Source organism: Manacus vitellinus, unplaced genomic scaffold (assembly GCF_001715985.3).
Source record: "Manacus vitellinus isolate BGI_N305 unplaced genomic scaffold, ASM171598v3 scaffold_53_pilon, whole genome shotgun sequence".
Classification (NCBI taxonomy): domain Eukaryota; kingdom Metazoa; phylum Chordata; class Aves; order Passeriformes; family Pipridae; genus Manacus; species Manacus vitellinus.
The window spans coordinates 148,179-164,258 of record NW_021940637.1 but is presented as its reverse complement, the minus strand read 5'-3'; the positions used below and the strand labels follow the sequence as shown (position 1 = coordinate 164,258).

At 49.7% G+C, this 16,080-nt stretch overlaps 1 protein-coding gene across 1 annotated transcript; it reads left to right on the top strand.

Moving 5' to 3' along the window:
- Positions 1–7: 7 nt before the first annotated feature.
- On the top strand, positions 8–5,432 carry UBL7 (ubiquitin like 7; the record flags this gene model as incomplete). The annotated part of the gene is made up of 11 exons (XM_029963130.1): positions 8–86; positions 491–610; positions 1,161–1,243; positions 1,365–1,449; positions 2,090–2,147; positions 2,618–2,751; positions 3,291–3,340; positions 4,011–4,178; positions 4,429–4,551; positions 4,900–5,053; positions 5,237–5,432. Coding segments are annotated over 10 exons (1,038 nt in total), but the record flags the coding sequence as incomplete, so codon positions are not given.
- Between the last annotated feature and the right edge of the window lie 10,648 nt (positions 5,433–16,080).

Here is a 16,080-nt window from a genome sequence, read left to right as displayed (position 1 = left end):
CCCTTTTCCCGTCCTCGCTGCGGCTGGGACACAACATCCTGCTGGTGGTGGTGGTGGGAGGGCTCAGCACCGCCGGATAACACGGGGTGAGGACTCAGAGTGTGCTGCAGGGGCTCTGCTGCACACAGAAATCTGATACCATGTGGTTTGGATAGAATATTCCCTACTTTCTTGGGATCACAGAGCTCCAGTGGTGTCAGTGCCCTCGTTAAGGAGTCTTTGGGCTTCCAAACACCTCTGTGTCCTGGTGAGATCTCTCATGAGAACTGTGAGAGAGGTTGGCTCTTCTAGGGGGAGGTGGCAAAGTCACGTTCTGTGTATCAACTCCATGATTTTCTCCCTGAACCTCAGCTCCACAGCTTCCCTGTGTTGTTCCCTGGCAAGATGGAGCAGCTGCAGCAATAACCCCCAGAGCTCTAAGTCACACTTAGACCCTCAGTCCTTTCTGAGGGGGTCACAGATGTTCATCTTTGGGTGTTTCTCCCCCTAGACCTGATCTACTGTGGTCGGAAGCTGAGGGATGACCAGACCCTGGATTTTTATGGCATCCAGTCCGGCTCCACCGTCCATGTCCTGCGCAAGTCCTGGCCCGAGCCTGATCAGAAACCGGGTGAGGAGCAGACTGGGGGGGGTTTACCCTTTGGATCTCTTTGGGGTATGTTTTTAAGGGACTGAGGAACAGCTTCTCTTGCTTCATTCCTGAGGTTTCCAGGCGGAATTAATCTGTTTGTTTGGGAGCTCCCCACCTCTTAACAGCAGGAAATGGGTTAAGGAATGAGCCATGCAGTGTGGAGAGGGACTATCCCTTCCTTAACAGCCTGAATTTTGCAAGACAATCTGGAGCAAAGCTGGTTCCTCAGCTCCAGGGATGAGCAGGCTTGTGTGTGCTCCTGCTCTGCCTGACTGTAGAATGAACTGGAGTGGTTTAGACTTGTTATGTCTTTAATAGAACTCCTTTGGTACATGTAGGAAGATATTTCTGTATATTTTTATTACCTGACAGTGCAGTAAGTTGTTACTCTGTGTAACTGTACCAAGACACAAACTGAACCCAAGGATATTAAAGAATTGCATCATGGAAGTCCCAGTGGGATGTAAAATGGCTGTTAAAGCTAACAGAGGGAGAACTGTGTTTTGTTCTGTTGTTTTCCCTTCCTCAGAGCCTGTGGATAAGGTGGCAGCAGTCCGGGAATTCCGTGTTCTGCACACTGCTCTGCACAGCAGCCCTGCCTACAGAGATGCAGTGAGTGGGGCTTCCTCCTGTGCTTTTGGGGTGATTTTTGGCTGTCCCCTCCCTGTGAGGAGAATCCCACAGTGGAGCCTTGTTGGGTGATGCTGCTGGTCTGCTCTGGTTTCCCTGGCAGGTCTTCAAAATGCTGGGAAATAAGGAGTCGCTGGATCAGATCATTGTAGCTACTCCTGGCCTCAGCAGTGACCCTGTTGCTTTGGGTGAGTCTAGATGTGATCCAGAGGATCTGAGGATCCAAATAAAGGTTTAATTCCTAATAGGGGGAAGGGAGAGAGAAAGCCGAATCTGGATATAATTCCTGATTAGGGGAAGGGAGTGTTGCCCTTGTCTCGGAAAACCGACCTTTTTTATCCCTTTGTGGAGCATAAGAGTCAGTGACTGCTCAGGTGTCAAAGTTGTGCTCCACTGGGAATGTTTGGGGATGGGTGTTGGCTTCAGAAGGATTAGGGAACAGTAGGGATGAATGCTTTCTCCTTGCTGCAGAGTGTTACCAAAATGTCCATTAAATTTAGCTTGCTTGTTCTGACCCGGGATGATACTAGTCTGAGGCAGATAGAATTTGGGATGCAATCACAGCCTGGCTGGAGTGAGCTGGGGGTCAGATTGGAGTCTGCCTGTAAGGTGGAGAACCCATGGGATCTGCTGGGAAGGCCCCATCCCTTGGATGTGTGGCTGTAGTCAAAAGTCCCTCCAGGAAGACGTGAAAGGCTTGAGAGAGAACAATAATAAGAGTATTTATGTGTTTGCTTGTGACTCAGTTCCTGAAAAACAAAATGGCTTTTGTTTGAGTGTCTCATGTTTCTTGTATCCTGTCCCATCATGTTTCCTGGTCCCTTCCAGGAGTCCTGCAGGACAAGGATCTGTTTTCAGTGTTTGCAGACCCCAACATGTTGGACACGTAAGTTCACGTGAGCTGGGGCAGTGACTTAGCAGTGCTTTTGTCTCACTATGTATCAACTGCTTCTCTCTGGGGCTGGAGAGAGGGCTCTGCTCCTGCCTGCCAGTGTGGGTACACCAGGATTCAGGCCAGGATACTTCTCCCTCAGCAGCAGGAAAGAGAGGTGTACCATTTGGATTAAACCAAAGGATAGGTAGTGGGAGCCAGGGCCATTGTTGTCTCCAGATCATGAGTTCAGATCTGGATCTGGTTGCTCACACCAGAGTTGCTCCCATGAGAGTATGTGGGAGATGTGAACCATGGAAAGGCCAACATGGGATCAAGAAGGAGACTCAACTGCCTGGAGGTGTTTGTGCTGGACACCAGCGGTGTTGGTGCAGCCAGTGGGGATGGCTGTGCCCTAAGCTTTAAAGGGCTGATTTCTTAGTTTCCCTGTGTACGTGATTCATTCTTCCCCTGTTTCTCTCCAGGCTGATCCCAGCTCACCCTGCCCTTGTGAATGCCATTGTCCTTGTCCTGCACTCAGTGGCTGGCAGCACCCCGCTCCCCGCCCCGGAGACATCCTCCCGAGCCATGTCCTCTGGCTCCTACCGGGACATGCCAGGTACGTTCAGCCACGCAGGTGATGGAGAGCCTTCAGGAATGATGTGCTACAGAATTTGCAGGCCAGTGTAAAATCATGGAATCACAGACTGGTATTGGGTTGGAAGGGTAATTAAAGGTGATTGAGTTCCACCCCCCTGCCATGTGCAGGGACACCTTCCACTAGACCAGGTTGTCCAAGCCCCGTCCAAACTGGCCTTGGACACTTCCAGGGATGGGCAGTCCCCATCTGTGCTGTACTGACACAGTCACCCCCAGTTTGGAAGGACAAGAGGTTTGGGTTCCTGAGCTGGAAACACTTCCTGTGGTTTGATAGATTTTGGACTGGGTGAGACTCATCTGGGGCACTTTGTCCTCGGGGCCTCTTCCAGCCCTGTGTGTGTGCTCAGTGTTGGCCGTGGCCTCTGCAGTGCCCAGAGAATGGGCCTGACCTGTCTCCCAGTGCACATGAACTTCTTGGTGCTGAGGTCTCTCTCCTAACTCCATGGGATTCTCATCTGGTACCTAATTCCTACCATTTATTCTCCTTCCTGGTTGCAGGTGGCTTTCTCTTTGAAGGTCTCTCTGATGATGAAGATGATTTCCACCAGGTAAGCGGTCAGTTTGGGTGGAACATCTGTTGTGGGCTTTCAGTATGGGTTTAGCTTGTAGCCCTGAGACTCCAAAGCTTTACTCTTCCTGTCTGATGAACAGCATGAGCTGCTCTGGCTCCTGAGGGTATTGTGGAGACAAACATATTGATTGTGGTATGCTTGGATGCTGTTCAGGAGAGGATTTTCGTGAGTGCTGAACACACAACATAAGAATGAAACAGCACATGTCCTCAGAGGAAACACCTTCGTAGCCAAATGGATGCAGGGATAGCTGTGTATGGATGAGAAGCGTGGGAATGTTGCTCCCTGCCCTTCTGCAGTCTTCCTCTCCAAAGGACAAAGTGTTTTTTAAGAGAAACTGGATATTTAGGCCAAAGAAGTGCCTTTCCAGAATGAATTGTTTTGTTACAGGCTAATAACACTGTGGTTTTAGGCTGGTGAATGACATATTAAAAGGTTTACAGCCAGTTTCCATAGCTGAGTTTGTGGAAAAAAGCACATCCCACCCTGTCATGTTTATTTCTAAAAAGTTCCACACTAGTGAGGTTTGAGTGTTTTAGGAAGGGGATCTGTGGGAATGCACAGGTGAGCTGGGTTTTACTGAGACACGAACAACAACATCAGAGGTGTGTTTTTTGGTTTTGTTTTTTTTTTCCCCTCCATGCAGAGCACCAGGTCCACACCATCCAGCAGCACTTCCAGCTCCCGCCCGGCTTCCCTGGGCTACACGGGGGCTGCGGGACCCCGGCCCATCACCCAGAGCGAGCTGGCAACCGCGCTGGCACTGGCCAGCACCCCGGAGAGCAGCTCCCACACACCCACCCCTGGCACCCAGGTAACAGAGCTCAACTCTGGGACACCTGGCTGCTTTAATTCCTCATGGATACGGTCCCACCCCTGGCACCCAGGTAACAACAGCCACAAGCCTGGCTCAGGTCTGGGACACCTGGCTTCTTCGTTTCCTCGTGGCTGAGTTCTCTTCCATATGAGGTTGAGGATGGAGGGGTGCTGCAGGCGTTGCTCTGTGCTGGCTCTGGTTCCTCTGAGTGTTCTCCTGATTGGTGTACAACTTTATTTCCTCCTAGGGTCATTCCTCTGGGACATCCCCGATGTCATCCAGTGTCCAGTCAGGAACACCCATCACCAATGACCTGTTCAGCCAGGCCTTACAACATGCCTTGCAGGCCTCAGGGCAGCCGAGTCTGCAGGTCAGTGTCACAACCTCTTCCTTCAGGAGCCCGTAGAATCCCATATCCCACTGTTACAGCATGGAGATGGTTCTTCCAACCACCTCCTGTGGCAGGACATTAAGCTGGAGGGGGCATGAGAGACAACTATAAAAGTACTGGTTTGAAATGGGATGGTGGGATAGTGGATTTGGGGAGTTTGCAGGAAGAATTTGAGCTTTCAGGATCTGTTTGCACACTTAGCATTGTGGTTGTGAGCTAGAGGAGGAGGGAGAATGCAGCACGGAAGAGTGGGCTGTGGAGAAGACTTTTTTTTTCCCTGCTTGGACTCTCACACCCACCTTAACTCCTTTTCTTTCCTGTGTGTAGAGCCAGTGGCAGCCACAGCTCCAGCAGCTGCGAGACATGGGAATACACGATGATGAACTAAGTCTCCGAGCCCTGCAGGCCACTGGGGGGGACATTCAGGCTGCCCTGGAGCTCATCTTTGCTGGTGGGGCTCCCTAAATTTTTGACTGGGCTGGTGAGTTGCACTGAGGCAGCTGTGACATTTGTGACATTCTTTGCACTGGGGTTCCTCTCTCCAGCATGGACCAGCTGGAGTGGCTGCCCCTCTCCTTGCTCTCCTGTTGGGAGCACTGAGCATGCTGAGGGCTGCTCCTCCAGCTTCAGATACTCTCTCCAACCTCCTCCTTCTACCTTCCAGAGACAAGACCTCAGGACTTTGTCCAGCACGGAGAAAGGAAGAGGTGGCTTTGTGTTGGAGAGATGTGACCCCTTCAGTTCTGCAATCTTTGGTCTGTCTACACATTGTCCTGCCTGTTGTTTCATTCCTGCCCACCTGATATGCCTCAGTCCACCTTTCTGTGCTCTCTCTGTATTAAATGGGCTGTGTTCCCTTGCCTGCTTGTCTGGGTTGTGATCTGTCCTGGGTTGCGTTCCAGATCTCTGAGGTGACATGCTAATGGCGTGAAGGGAACTGGAGGAAGAGCTTTGCCTTTGTAGGAGGCTGTTGTTTCAGCAGAGGGCACTCCCATGCAAGCTGACAAGGATGAGGGTCCAGGAGTTCATGGCCACCACGAAGTGACAGTAACAAAAGAATGACAAGGGTTGAGGCCGTTGCCAGAGTGAGAGGTGGAGAAATGACACTGATACAGCCCAGTCTGGCTGCAGCCAGTGTTTGCCAAAGTGTCTTCTAATCCAGGGAGCCACAAGGTGCCCAGGACCTGGGGTGGAAAGCCAATTAAATCTATTTGCCTGTAATTACAATCAGTAGGAGCTGAGAGAAGCCAGACACATGGAGCTGGGCCTGGCATCACTCTGACTGTACCATTGAGATTAACGAGGCATGAAAATGGGAACTGGGAGCGGGTTTGCCTGAAATGCCACCGTGCATGCTAAGAGCAGAAAATACTCTCCTACTTTACCTTCAGGCTGCTGTGCTCCCCTCTAATTCCTCTCCAAGCTCTCTGATCCTTACTGATACCATCTCAGCTATCACCCAGCAAATGTGGGATTGTTCTCTCCGGGGTAGCTCTTGACTGATAGGCTTTAATCCTGTCTAGAGGATTAAGACTCTTGGGAGGGAGGGACTGTTTTTATGTTTCAATATGTAGGAGATAAGATGTGATGGACATAAATGGCTTTCCTGACTATACCCCCTTCCAGGTTCCTGCCCTCAGTATGAACTCTGGAAGCCCAGTCTAAATGATGGCTGGGATTTTATGTGTAAGAAAACTGATTAATCCGTTCCTGTCTCTGGTGCCTTCGCTCCTGGCTTTGCTGGGGGAGGAAATAGCATATGCAGAGCATCCTCCCACCCCTCCCCACTGGGGAGACAAGCCCTGCTGTCAGCCCCCAATCCTCCTGGGATAACTGCGGATTAGCCGTATCACAGATGCTCCTGCCCAAAGCTGAGAAGCATTTGCAGGCTCTCCTGGATCTGCTCGGGGTGAGCAGGGCTTGCTGTGAGACCAGAGTGACCGGTTTGTTTTTCTGTACTATGTCAATTCTCAGTGTTTATTGGTGTCCCAAAATGGTATTTTTTTTTCATGTCCTGACCTCACTCTTAAAATTTGATCCCTTTGTTGATCCACATTTGTTACCAAGTAGTTTTTTCTGCTGTAATGGCTATTTCTGCTTCCCCATGTCCCCATATAACTGAGAACTTCCTGGATATTCGGGATGGAAACAACTTTTTTCCGATTTCTTTCACAAATGGCATTACTTGGCTTGGAGCAGCAGCTCAAACACATTCCCTGCCTGAACTGGCTGTATCAGAGGAGAACTTGGCAGCGCTGCCACTCACGACGCGACTGCTGCGTGCGCTTCGCTTCCCTCGCCTCGCCTGCCTTCGGCTGCCTGGAATAGACGTGCTCAGCAACCAGGCAAATTTAGAGCTGCAGGGATGGGAAGAGAGGCTCTGCCTGGCACCTGCAAGGCTGCTGATGGAGGGGGAGGGAGGGGGAACGTTGCTGCAGGAGCTCTTGTGGGAGGGTGGAAGCTCAAAGTGACTTAAAAGTGGCTCTGCAGCAGCCAGGTGAGCGCTGCCTCCCCACCTGCTCCAGAGGCTGAGTGGCTCCTGCTACCAGCTGGGAGATGGAAGTGATGCTGGGAGATGAAGGTGATCCTTACGAGGCTTTACAAGGGCATGGAGTGATAGGACAAGGGAGGATGGCTTTAAACTACAAGAGTGTAGGTTTAGATTGGGTATTAGGGAGGAATTCTACCCTGTGAGGGTGGTGAGGCCCTGACACAGGTTGCTCAGAGAAGCTGTGGCTGCCCCATCCCTGGAAGTGTTCAGAGCCGGGTCGGATGGGGCTTGGAGCAACCTGGACTAGTAAAAGGTGTCCCTGCCCATGGCAGGGGTTGGAATGAGATAAACTAAATTGTCAGTGGCTGACCACAACAGATTCTGCTCTTTGGGAGCAAACTGCAATGTGCTGTCTCCCACCTACCCAGTCCTTGTGGTCCATCCTTGGTGTCGCTGCCCTGACATGTTCCCCTCCTCCTGCCCCACCCCTGGTTTCTCCTTAAAAGGATGTTTTGGGTTAAAGATGAATCTGTTTTGGTTGGACCTCAGTTTATCTGTATCCTGCCTGCATGCCCAACCTCCACCACCCTCCGTTTGCCAGCCAAGCATCTGTGGCCTGACACCTCACTGGGAGCAGACTGGGAAGTGCTTGGCTAACCCTGGGAAAATGTGGAGGTCAAACCACAGTTCCCCAACGTAAGCAGGGACCTCCTGTTTCTGACATCAAAGAGAAACTTTTGTTTCGGTTCCCTCTTTGCCTGTAAGAGGAGCTGACAAGGGAAGCAGTAACAGTGGGTGTTTACAGCAGGGATGGGAGCAGCTGTTTTCCCTCCTGTGTTTTCCATAATCTTGTTATTCATTCTCGTGCCTTGACCATCACTGTGGACACCTGGAGGGGGTGGGAGTTTGGATGGGATCTGGGCTCTGCACCATATGCTCTCTGCTTTTTCACTTTGGCCAACTTGTGGGCTGTTTTGCTTCGTCTCCTTCATTTTGAGGTGACTGTCTCCATGAGGAGCAAAACAGTGCTGGAAGGAGGTTAATTTTCCAGCAAAAGGGTGAAATGGAGATGGATTAGAATCTGCTGGATGGCTTTTGCAGTACCTCAACCTCCGTGATCGTCTGACTCCATCTTCCTCTGCTTTCACACTGATGCTGGAGCCCTTCCCATGTGGGAAGTGAACCCAACTGATAAGATCTATCCTGGGAGCAGACGTTGATGTTTGAGGTGTTCATTGTTTCTGTACAGACACAGATCTCCGTGGGTGGGTGTGCTTGGGTGGCTTGTTGCACCAGATCAGAAGTTGCCTTCAGGGTTGATCTCTGAATTCACGTGACTTGTGTTGGACAGATTGCTGTGGAATAATGTTTCTTCCTTGCTCTCCCAGCCAGCCAGAAGCTCTTAGTGTTCCCTACCACAGGAACCATAGTTTTCCCATCACATTATGGGACTATACCCCTTGGCCCCTCAGGCACATTAATCCTCTCTGGCACATTAATTCAGAACATCAGTGAAGGCGACTTTCTCCAGTGTTCCAGAATTTCCTTGGGCAGCCTGGCAGGATACCTCCAGCAGGAACAGCAGCAGCAATTAGTCTGGCAGAGTCTTTGCCCATCAGATTGCTTTCTTTGCAGAGGGCTCGGTGGTTTCCTGGCTGCTCCCAGCTTTGTCCTTGTAGGAAATGACAACACACATAATAATTTATAATTTTCCTCCTTTTTCCAGTTTTGTGCTGGTTCAGTGAGCTCGAAGGGTCTCACCAAGTGGGACAGGCTGGTGGCAGGGCCAAGGGAAGAGGGGACAGCAGGACCTGGTGGGATTTCCTTGAAAATAATGACATTTTGGTCTTACTCTTTCTCAGGGAAACTTTGGAGGAAGGAGGAAAGTTTTCCTGATGCTGGGACAACTGATCAGAAATAAGGTGAGAGCCTGAAGATAGGGCAGGGGACACAGTGCAGCTTCCCAGCAGCCTTTGTCCTGAGGGATTTGGTCCCTTTCTTAGCACAAATCAACATTTTCCTTTAGAAGTGACAAAAAGGGAGGTCTGATTTTAGTCATCAAAATATCCTTTTAAGGATGCAGATTTGAGAGTCCACGTGATGTTAACTGGAGAACAGCAGAATAAACCTGTGTGATTTTAAAAGCATCTGACTCTATTTTAACTTGGGGAAAGCAGAAATGGACTGAAAATGTCACGCTGTGAGAATATTTCTATTTCCTTCTATATTTATAATATTCTGATATTCATAAACACTGTGACTTATAAATAATCCTTTGATTTATAGTACTGCATGTAGTTCTAGTCCTGCCTCACAAAGATGAGTTCAAGAGCATGGTAAGCAAAAGGAAAGTTCAGAGGGAAGAAGATAAACATCCCCTGCTCCATCCTTTGAAGTCCAAGACAATGGTGGAGCCACTGGCTTTGAACATGAAGCTTCCTGGCTCTGGTCCTCCTGAACTGAGCCTGGAAACTAAAACCAAAATAAGAAAACCCAACCCAATGCTTGTAAGGTGAGACCAGGTGATTCTGTGGAGCAACCTGGTCAGGTGAGAGGTATCCCTGCCCATGGCAAGGGGTTGGAACAAGGTGGGCTTTAAGGTCTTTCCAAACCCAAACCAAGCTGGAATTCTGTGATTTCTGACCATGCACTGTCCCTGGCTGAATTCTGAGTGTTCTAGGCTGCCAGCACACAGAATGGTTGTCCCAAAATCCCTTTGAGAGGTGGTCGGGGTTTTTTTCCCCTCTACCACTGAAATAGATACCTTGCTGATTTAAGAGCATGGTCTGCTTGTTCAGCAGGGGTGATTTAGTTTAGGTGTTGAGTTTGAGAGCTATGGAGTTCCAGTCCAGGAGCCATAAAAGCATCAGATGGGTTGTGCAGGATCAGAGCCAGAGTTCCCCGTCTTCCTGCAGTGACCAAGAACAGATGCTGCAGAAATACTTAACAGGGTGAGCAGAGAAAGATCTGTCTCTAATAGATTTTCCAGCATCCAGTTGTCTGAGGTTTAGGGACTTCTAGAGCTAGATATGGGGTGTTAACTATTAACAGACCCCCTCATGACCTTTTTCTTTAAACACAGATAAACTTGTAGCCTCTGTGCCACCCTGCATCCAGGAGTCCTGTGGAGTGGCCACAGGTTCCAAGTCTGTTCAGCAGCTGGAAGGAGGAGGTGACATGCAGACTGTGGCACAGGTCCCAGTAAAGCTCTGAGGTTTAATTTTTGGGTGCCTGGGACTCCTGTGGCCACTGAGGCAGCAAGATCTGACAAGGACAGTTGGGGAGCTGGGCAGTTGGGTAGAAAATTGTTATTTAATCTCACTGGAGCAGAAGGAGCTGCTGATGGGAGCAGAGCTCTGTGATCCCCCAGCAGTGCTCGGCCTGCTGCCCTGACATCCTGCAGAGCACACTCCAAACTGTTTACCTTTGTGCTAATGGGTTTGTTTGCCCTGTTCCAGGGAAGGGAAGGAGTGCTGATCATCCTGTCTGTGCAGGATTCCTTTCTGAGGTTTAGCTCCCTGTCATTAAATGCTTTGATCCCAAAGGATTCTCGGTTACACATAATTTAATCATCCCATCCTACCAGCTGGTGTCTGGCCATGTGAGTTCATGTCCATTTATTCCCCCTCCACCTCATCTTTTTATTCCTGTTTTCCTCCTCTCCCAAAAGTCTGTGACCTCGTTGCTTATGGCTTCCTGCAATCGCTTTCCCAAATGAGGTGTGTGGGAACAAACTGGACCCATAATAATCAGGAAGCAGGTGACAGGCATGGAGCCTGCACAAGGAAGGGCAGATGGGAGACAGGAAGAAAGTCAAAGGGTCCAGGACATGTTGAACATGTCCAGAACATCCTTCACTGTTCCCACTCTCCTGCTGGAAGAGATGGAGAGCTTCCCATGTCTGATGGACAGAGAAACCAGTGTGTCTGGTGCTGAGCCTTCGTGTCACCAGGCAGGCTCTGAGTTACTGCAGGCACTTCCCTCTGCGTCATTTGGCCAAGGGTTGGCTCACAGGGGCCAAAATGTGAAGGAGGAGCAGGAGATAGATTCCTTCTTCCATGTCTCTCCCTTCCTGGAGAGACATATTGCTGATGGAAGTACCGGAACACTGCAAGGTCAACTTAATATGTTTAAAGGAGTTTACTTTCCTGAGCAGCCTCCACTTAATATTATGTGTCTGGTCAGCTTGTAAAGGACTCTTTCCAGGCATTTTTTCCAGCAGTGGTTGGAAGTGGCTCCTTGGGGACCCTGTGACTTGTTTTGATTCCCTGGAGGAAAATGTGGGCTAAAATTCCAACCCATATTATGGTAGGGGATGGGAGAGCAGATTGCAGGGGGATTGGACCTTAATGTAGGTGTTGCCAAGAGGATTTTTTGGGTTTGATGGGGCTGATAAAGCAGGTTTATAAGTTTGTTTATGGGATGGTGGGTGCTGGACCCCTTCTTAGAGCCTTCCAGAGCTGCTGGCAGATATGGGAATCAAGTTGTTGAGGAGTCTGAGAGGTAGCCATTCCCACAGGCTGCCCTGAAATCCAGGCCCTGCCAGGAGGCAGAGGAGCACAGCAGTCAAGAAAGGAAGGACCAAGAATTCCAGGTAAACAAAACACAGTCTGACCTGCTGGGCCCTTGCAGGGAGACGGAGCTGGCACTGCACAACTCCCATGGTGGGAATGTGGCTAAACAAAGCAACTTCTGTTCTTTTCTTTGCATGAACTTTATTTTAATTGGGTGAGATTCTGCATGGGGTTTTATTTACCGTGCCTGAAGCCTTTGGCACCCCTGTCTCCTTTCCTGCCCTGTCAGTGAGTCGTCACTGAATCACCACTCTCGGTGCTGCAAGTTAGGTGACAAACATTCAGGTGAAACTCATTTGTCAACAGAAAGGATGAGACATGGTTTGGGTCATCGAAGCTGAGTTTGGGGCCAGTCCTCAGGCAGGACCAGTGAATTATGTTGTGAGACTCTGATCTGGATGGTCCTCCCTGGGGGAGCCCCTGGGGTTTCCTCGGGGCAGAGGGGGAAGCACTGAAGAAGGGGAGTCCCAGGTAGGGGTTTCGTGCTGCTCTCCAAGTCACTGAGTGCAAATCAACTTTGCCACTAGTTTCCTTACTGGCAAGTCTACTAGAAAAACTTCTCCTGGGGGCACGTGGTTCCTCCAGCCCTTTCCTGACTCATTCTTAAAGCCCTGGGGGTGGCATTTAGCACATGGGGACTTTTGATCCCTTTTGTGACACTTGTTGGGGCAGTAGATTTGCCGTGCTGTCCTTTGACATTGTGGCAGAACTGAGGGGGGGGGAAGGTGTATCTTCCCCCCCCAGATCACACCCTCCAGACTCAGCCCAGCTTAAAGAGGTGGTGGAGGTGAGCTTGGATGAAAACTGTGTGTCTGGAGAGGCTGGAAGGTTGACAGCCACTGCAGGGCTGTGGCTTTGGGAAGGGATTGTTGAAGTTCCATAGCTATCTGCAAGGAATGTGAGCTCAGGGGGAGAATTTGTGTTGAAAGCAGAAAATGCAGCAGCTTGCTGATAAATGATCCACTTTGCTTCCTTCCCACCTTTCTTTGTCATCTGAGGAATGAAAGGCCTGTCAGCACTAAAAGAAACTGTGAGTGAGTGGAATTTCACTTGTTTCATTTCAAAATCCATCCGTTTAAGTCTGCTTGTTCCCAAAGGCAAGACGCAAGAGGTAAGAAATAGAAACTCTGATATTCCAAAGCTCTGGTCATTTACACTTTTGTCCCAGTCTCTTGGGCCATTGGTCCATCCCACAGAAGGTTCCTGCACACATTTAACAGAGGATTTTCCACCTCTGTTCCAAAACAGGCAGTCTCCCAGTCTTGTCTGGGAAGGGATTGTGGAAAACATGCATGATGGATGTGGTGAGCATCCTCAGCCTTTTGTGCCTTTTTCAATAAGGTCTCTCTTTGTACTGTGTTGGCTGATAATGGCACTGTCACAACTGCCCAGGTGGAGCAGGTTTCTGATGGCACAACAGAGAAAAGATCTTGCTGGCTTTTGCAGGGATAGGAATGTTTGTCTTGTAGATGTTTTTTTTCTGTGGAAGATTTGTATGTGTTCGTGTTTCCAAGGGTCATATTCCTGATCTGAGGTTAACAGAAGGTAATGGATATGTTTTTGTGGATAGTGTCATCACATACCTGTCCTAATGCCAAGAGAAACAGGAGGTTTCATGGTAGTTGGACTGCCTGGGCCACAAACATTCAGGCAATCTGTCTCCTTTGCAATGATGAATAAAACTGTTCTTCTTAGGAAAAATCTGTGCTTCCTAAATCTGACAAGATTCCTGGGGGAGGCTGCCTTCTGATCCATGCTGGAAGTGAGGAGCATGATCTGGAAAAAAGCTGCTCATAAGTTGCGTCGTGGAAGTTTTGATTGTTGAGTGGAGCAGACGGAAACCTCTGCAGGAGGGGGCTGAGCGGGGAGCTCGTGCCTGGAATCTGATTGCTTGTGTATGCATTCCTTGTGGGATAGGACATGGCATGCGGTCCTGAGCAAACACACTGTCTCACTGAAGTCCTTGCCTGCTTTGGAAAGTGTGTGTTTCGTTTCTGGATGTGTTCAGGCCTCCGTGTTGTGTTCAGCACCTCCTGCAAACTGGGACAGGGTTGGAGCAACCTCGAAACCAAACTGGGCTGCTCCTCCCAAACTGGGCTGCTCCTCCATCAGAGCTGTGCTGTTCAGAGGTTTGTGGGACAACCCTCCCCAGGGGGTATTTTCCTAGTGTGCTTTCCAGATCATGCCCATGTGTCGGAATGACTTTGTCAATGTTGTCCTGTGCAATGTTTCTGGGAGTCGGGTTCACCATGACTGCTCAGTCACGTTGCTGCCCTGAAGGAGCTTGTGGGCAAGAGAAAGGACACTAAGGGGAGCTGCAGCTTCTGGAGAGAGCAAAGACATTTGGGTGTGAGCTCCTCTTTAATAAAGACTCTTCATTTGAAGAGTTATAACCAGCATTTTGGGTGGGATGCTCCTATACACTCACATGTTCCACCACTATCCCTTTTTTTTCTCCTCCTCTGTAGGTTCTTTTGCTGGTGAGCTGCATGCAGAGATCTCTCACAGCTTTAGTTGATGCACACCAAGCTGTGTGCTGAGTCTCCAGCTCAGCAAAAGGTGCTTCAGCATCACTCTGAATCCAGGACCCTAATAGTCATGTTCCTGGGGTTTCTCAACTCCTGGTCTAAGAGATGGAGTGGTACCATTTGTTGAAGTAGAAAGACTCCAGAGTGGAATGGAATGGCAGGAATGGCTTCAAACTGAGGTAGTAGGTTAGATGGGGTATTAGGGAAAAAAATCTTCCCTGTCAGGGTGGTGAGGCCCTGGCACAGGTTGCCCAGAGAAACTGTGGCTGCCCCATCCCTGCAAGTGTCCAAGGCCAGGTTGGATAGGGCTTGGAGCAACCTGGGATAGTGGAAGGTGTGCCCATGGCAATGGGTGGAACAAGATGGACTTTAAGATCCCTTCCAACCCAAACCATTCTGTGATTCTATGAACGCTTTTGAAGTGCTGAGGGAGTTTCAGGCTAAATTTTATCCACAGGAACATGTATTTAGCTGTAGGTGGAACAAAATACCCAACCTAAAAGCTAAAACCACGCGGAGTCCCCAGCTGTGTTAGTTAGGGGCAAGGAAAAGGGAAAAACAAATGATTTACTGTTGTAATGAGGCAGCAACTCTCTTTGTTCCTCTCTGATCAGAACCCTTCTGTTTCCAGTTGGTAACTTTGTCAAGAGTGGGAGTTGAAAGCCAGTTTTCCAGCCCACCAGCTGCGTCCTGTCATCAAAGGCAGTACAGATAATCACATACGCAGCTCTCATAGCCCAGCCCAGATCTGGGGTGGATGCAATTCTAGTCCCCACATTTATTAAGGAACCTGTATGGGTTGTATGGCTTAGGCTGACGATTTACAACTGACAGTCCTTTTTCACTCTTGATTGTGTGAAAGAGTCTTAATGAAGAAAGTGTTTTTCAGGAAGAAAATACCTTTCTTCTCTGCGAGAAAACAAGTGATAACATGATCTGGCACCTTGGGGAGCAATGGGGCAGGTAGGGAAATACAGCTGCCTCTGAGGGAATGGGCAGTTTCGAGATGAGCAGGAGCACAAAGGCTGGGAATCACCATGATCAGAAGTGAAAAACTGGAATGATCTCTGTTATCACCCTGTAATTACCCAAGCACACACGTGGTTAAAGAGAAAGATGACCCTCCCCACACGTAGAGTTGGTGGGAAATTCCTGTGGGTCCTTAAAATTCACCATTAGCTGGCTCATTAATTTTTTTTTTGCTTCCTCCAAAATGCCTCCCCCTTGCCCTGCCACTCTTCATCTCCTTCAAGAGCAGAGCAGTGCTGGGTCTGAGCTTCAATCTCAACTTTAAAGAGCGCAGCTGCATCTCATCCTTGCGAGTTCCCCGTGGGGCTCTCCTATTCTGGTCACGTCCGACCTCGCTTTCCGTGCATGGAATGCCCTGTCTTCTCATTAACAAACCTCACAGTGCCGCACAAAGACTGCCAGCCCTTCCCGGCCTCCCCGTGGGGAGGTTTGGAAAAGCAAAGTGACTTTCTAAAGGTTGTGCCACGTGGGGTGTGCTCAGCATCCCGTCCTTTCGGAGAACATTTGCATCACAAAAGTAAGGGCAGGATCTCAGGGAAGAGATCACCTTCAGGGTCTTCCTTCATCCCAGCTCCAAGTGGATTGTCCACATCCACTCTGGGATGTCGTTCACTCCCTCACTGGCACGGGAGCGTGTGACAGCGTAGTCAGCTTGTGACGCTGAGTGGGTTTTCGGGTGGTGTTTTATTTCACTAGGAGTGGTCCTTTGCTATCATTGCAGTGTAGCACCAGCAGGAAGAGGGCTGGCACACGAGATATGCTGCAGCCTTGCTTCATCTTCCTGATGGCAGGCATAGGCTCCTGTTCTGTGTCTGCCTCCGTATCTGAGCATGGCTCTCTATCATGGGCATGTCCTTCTATTTAAACAACCCTGGAGCAGCCATCC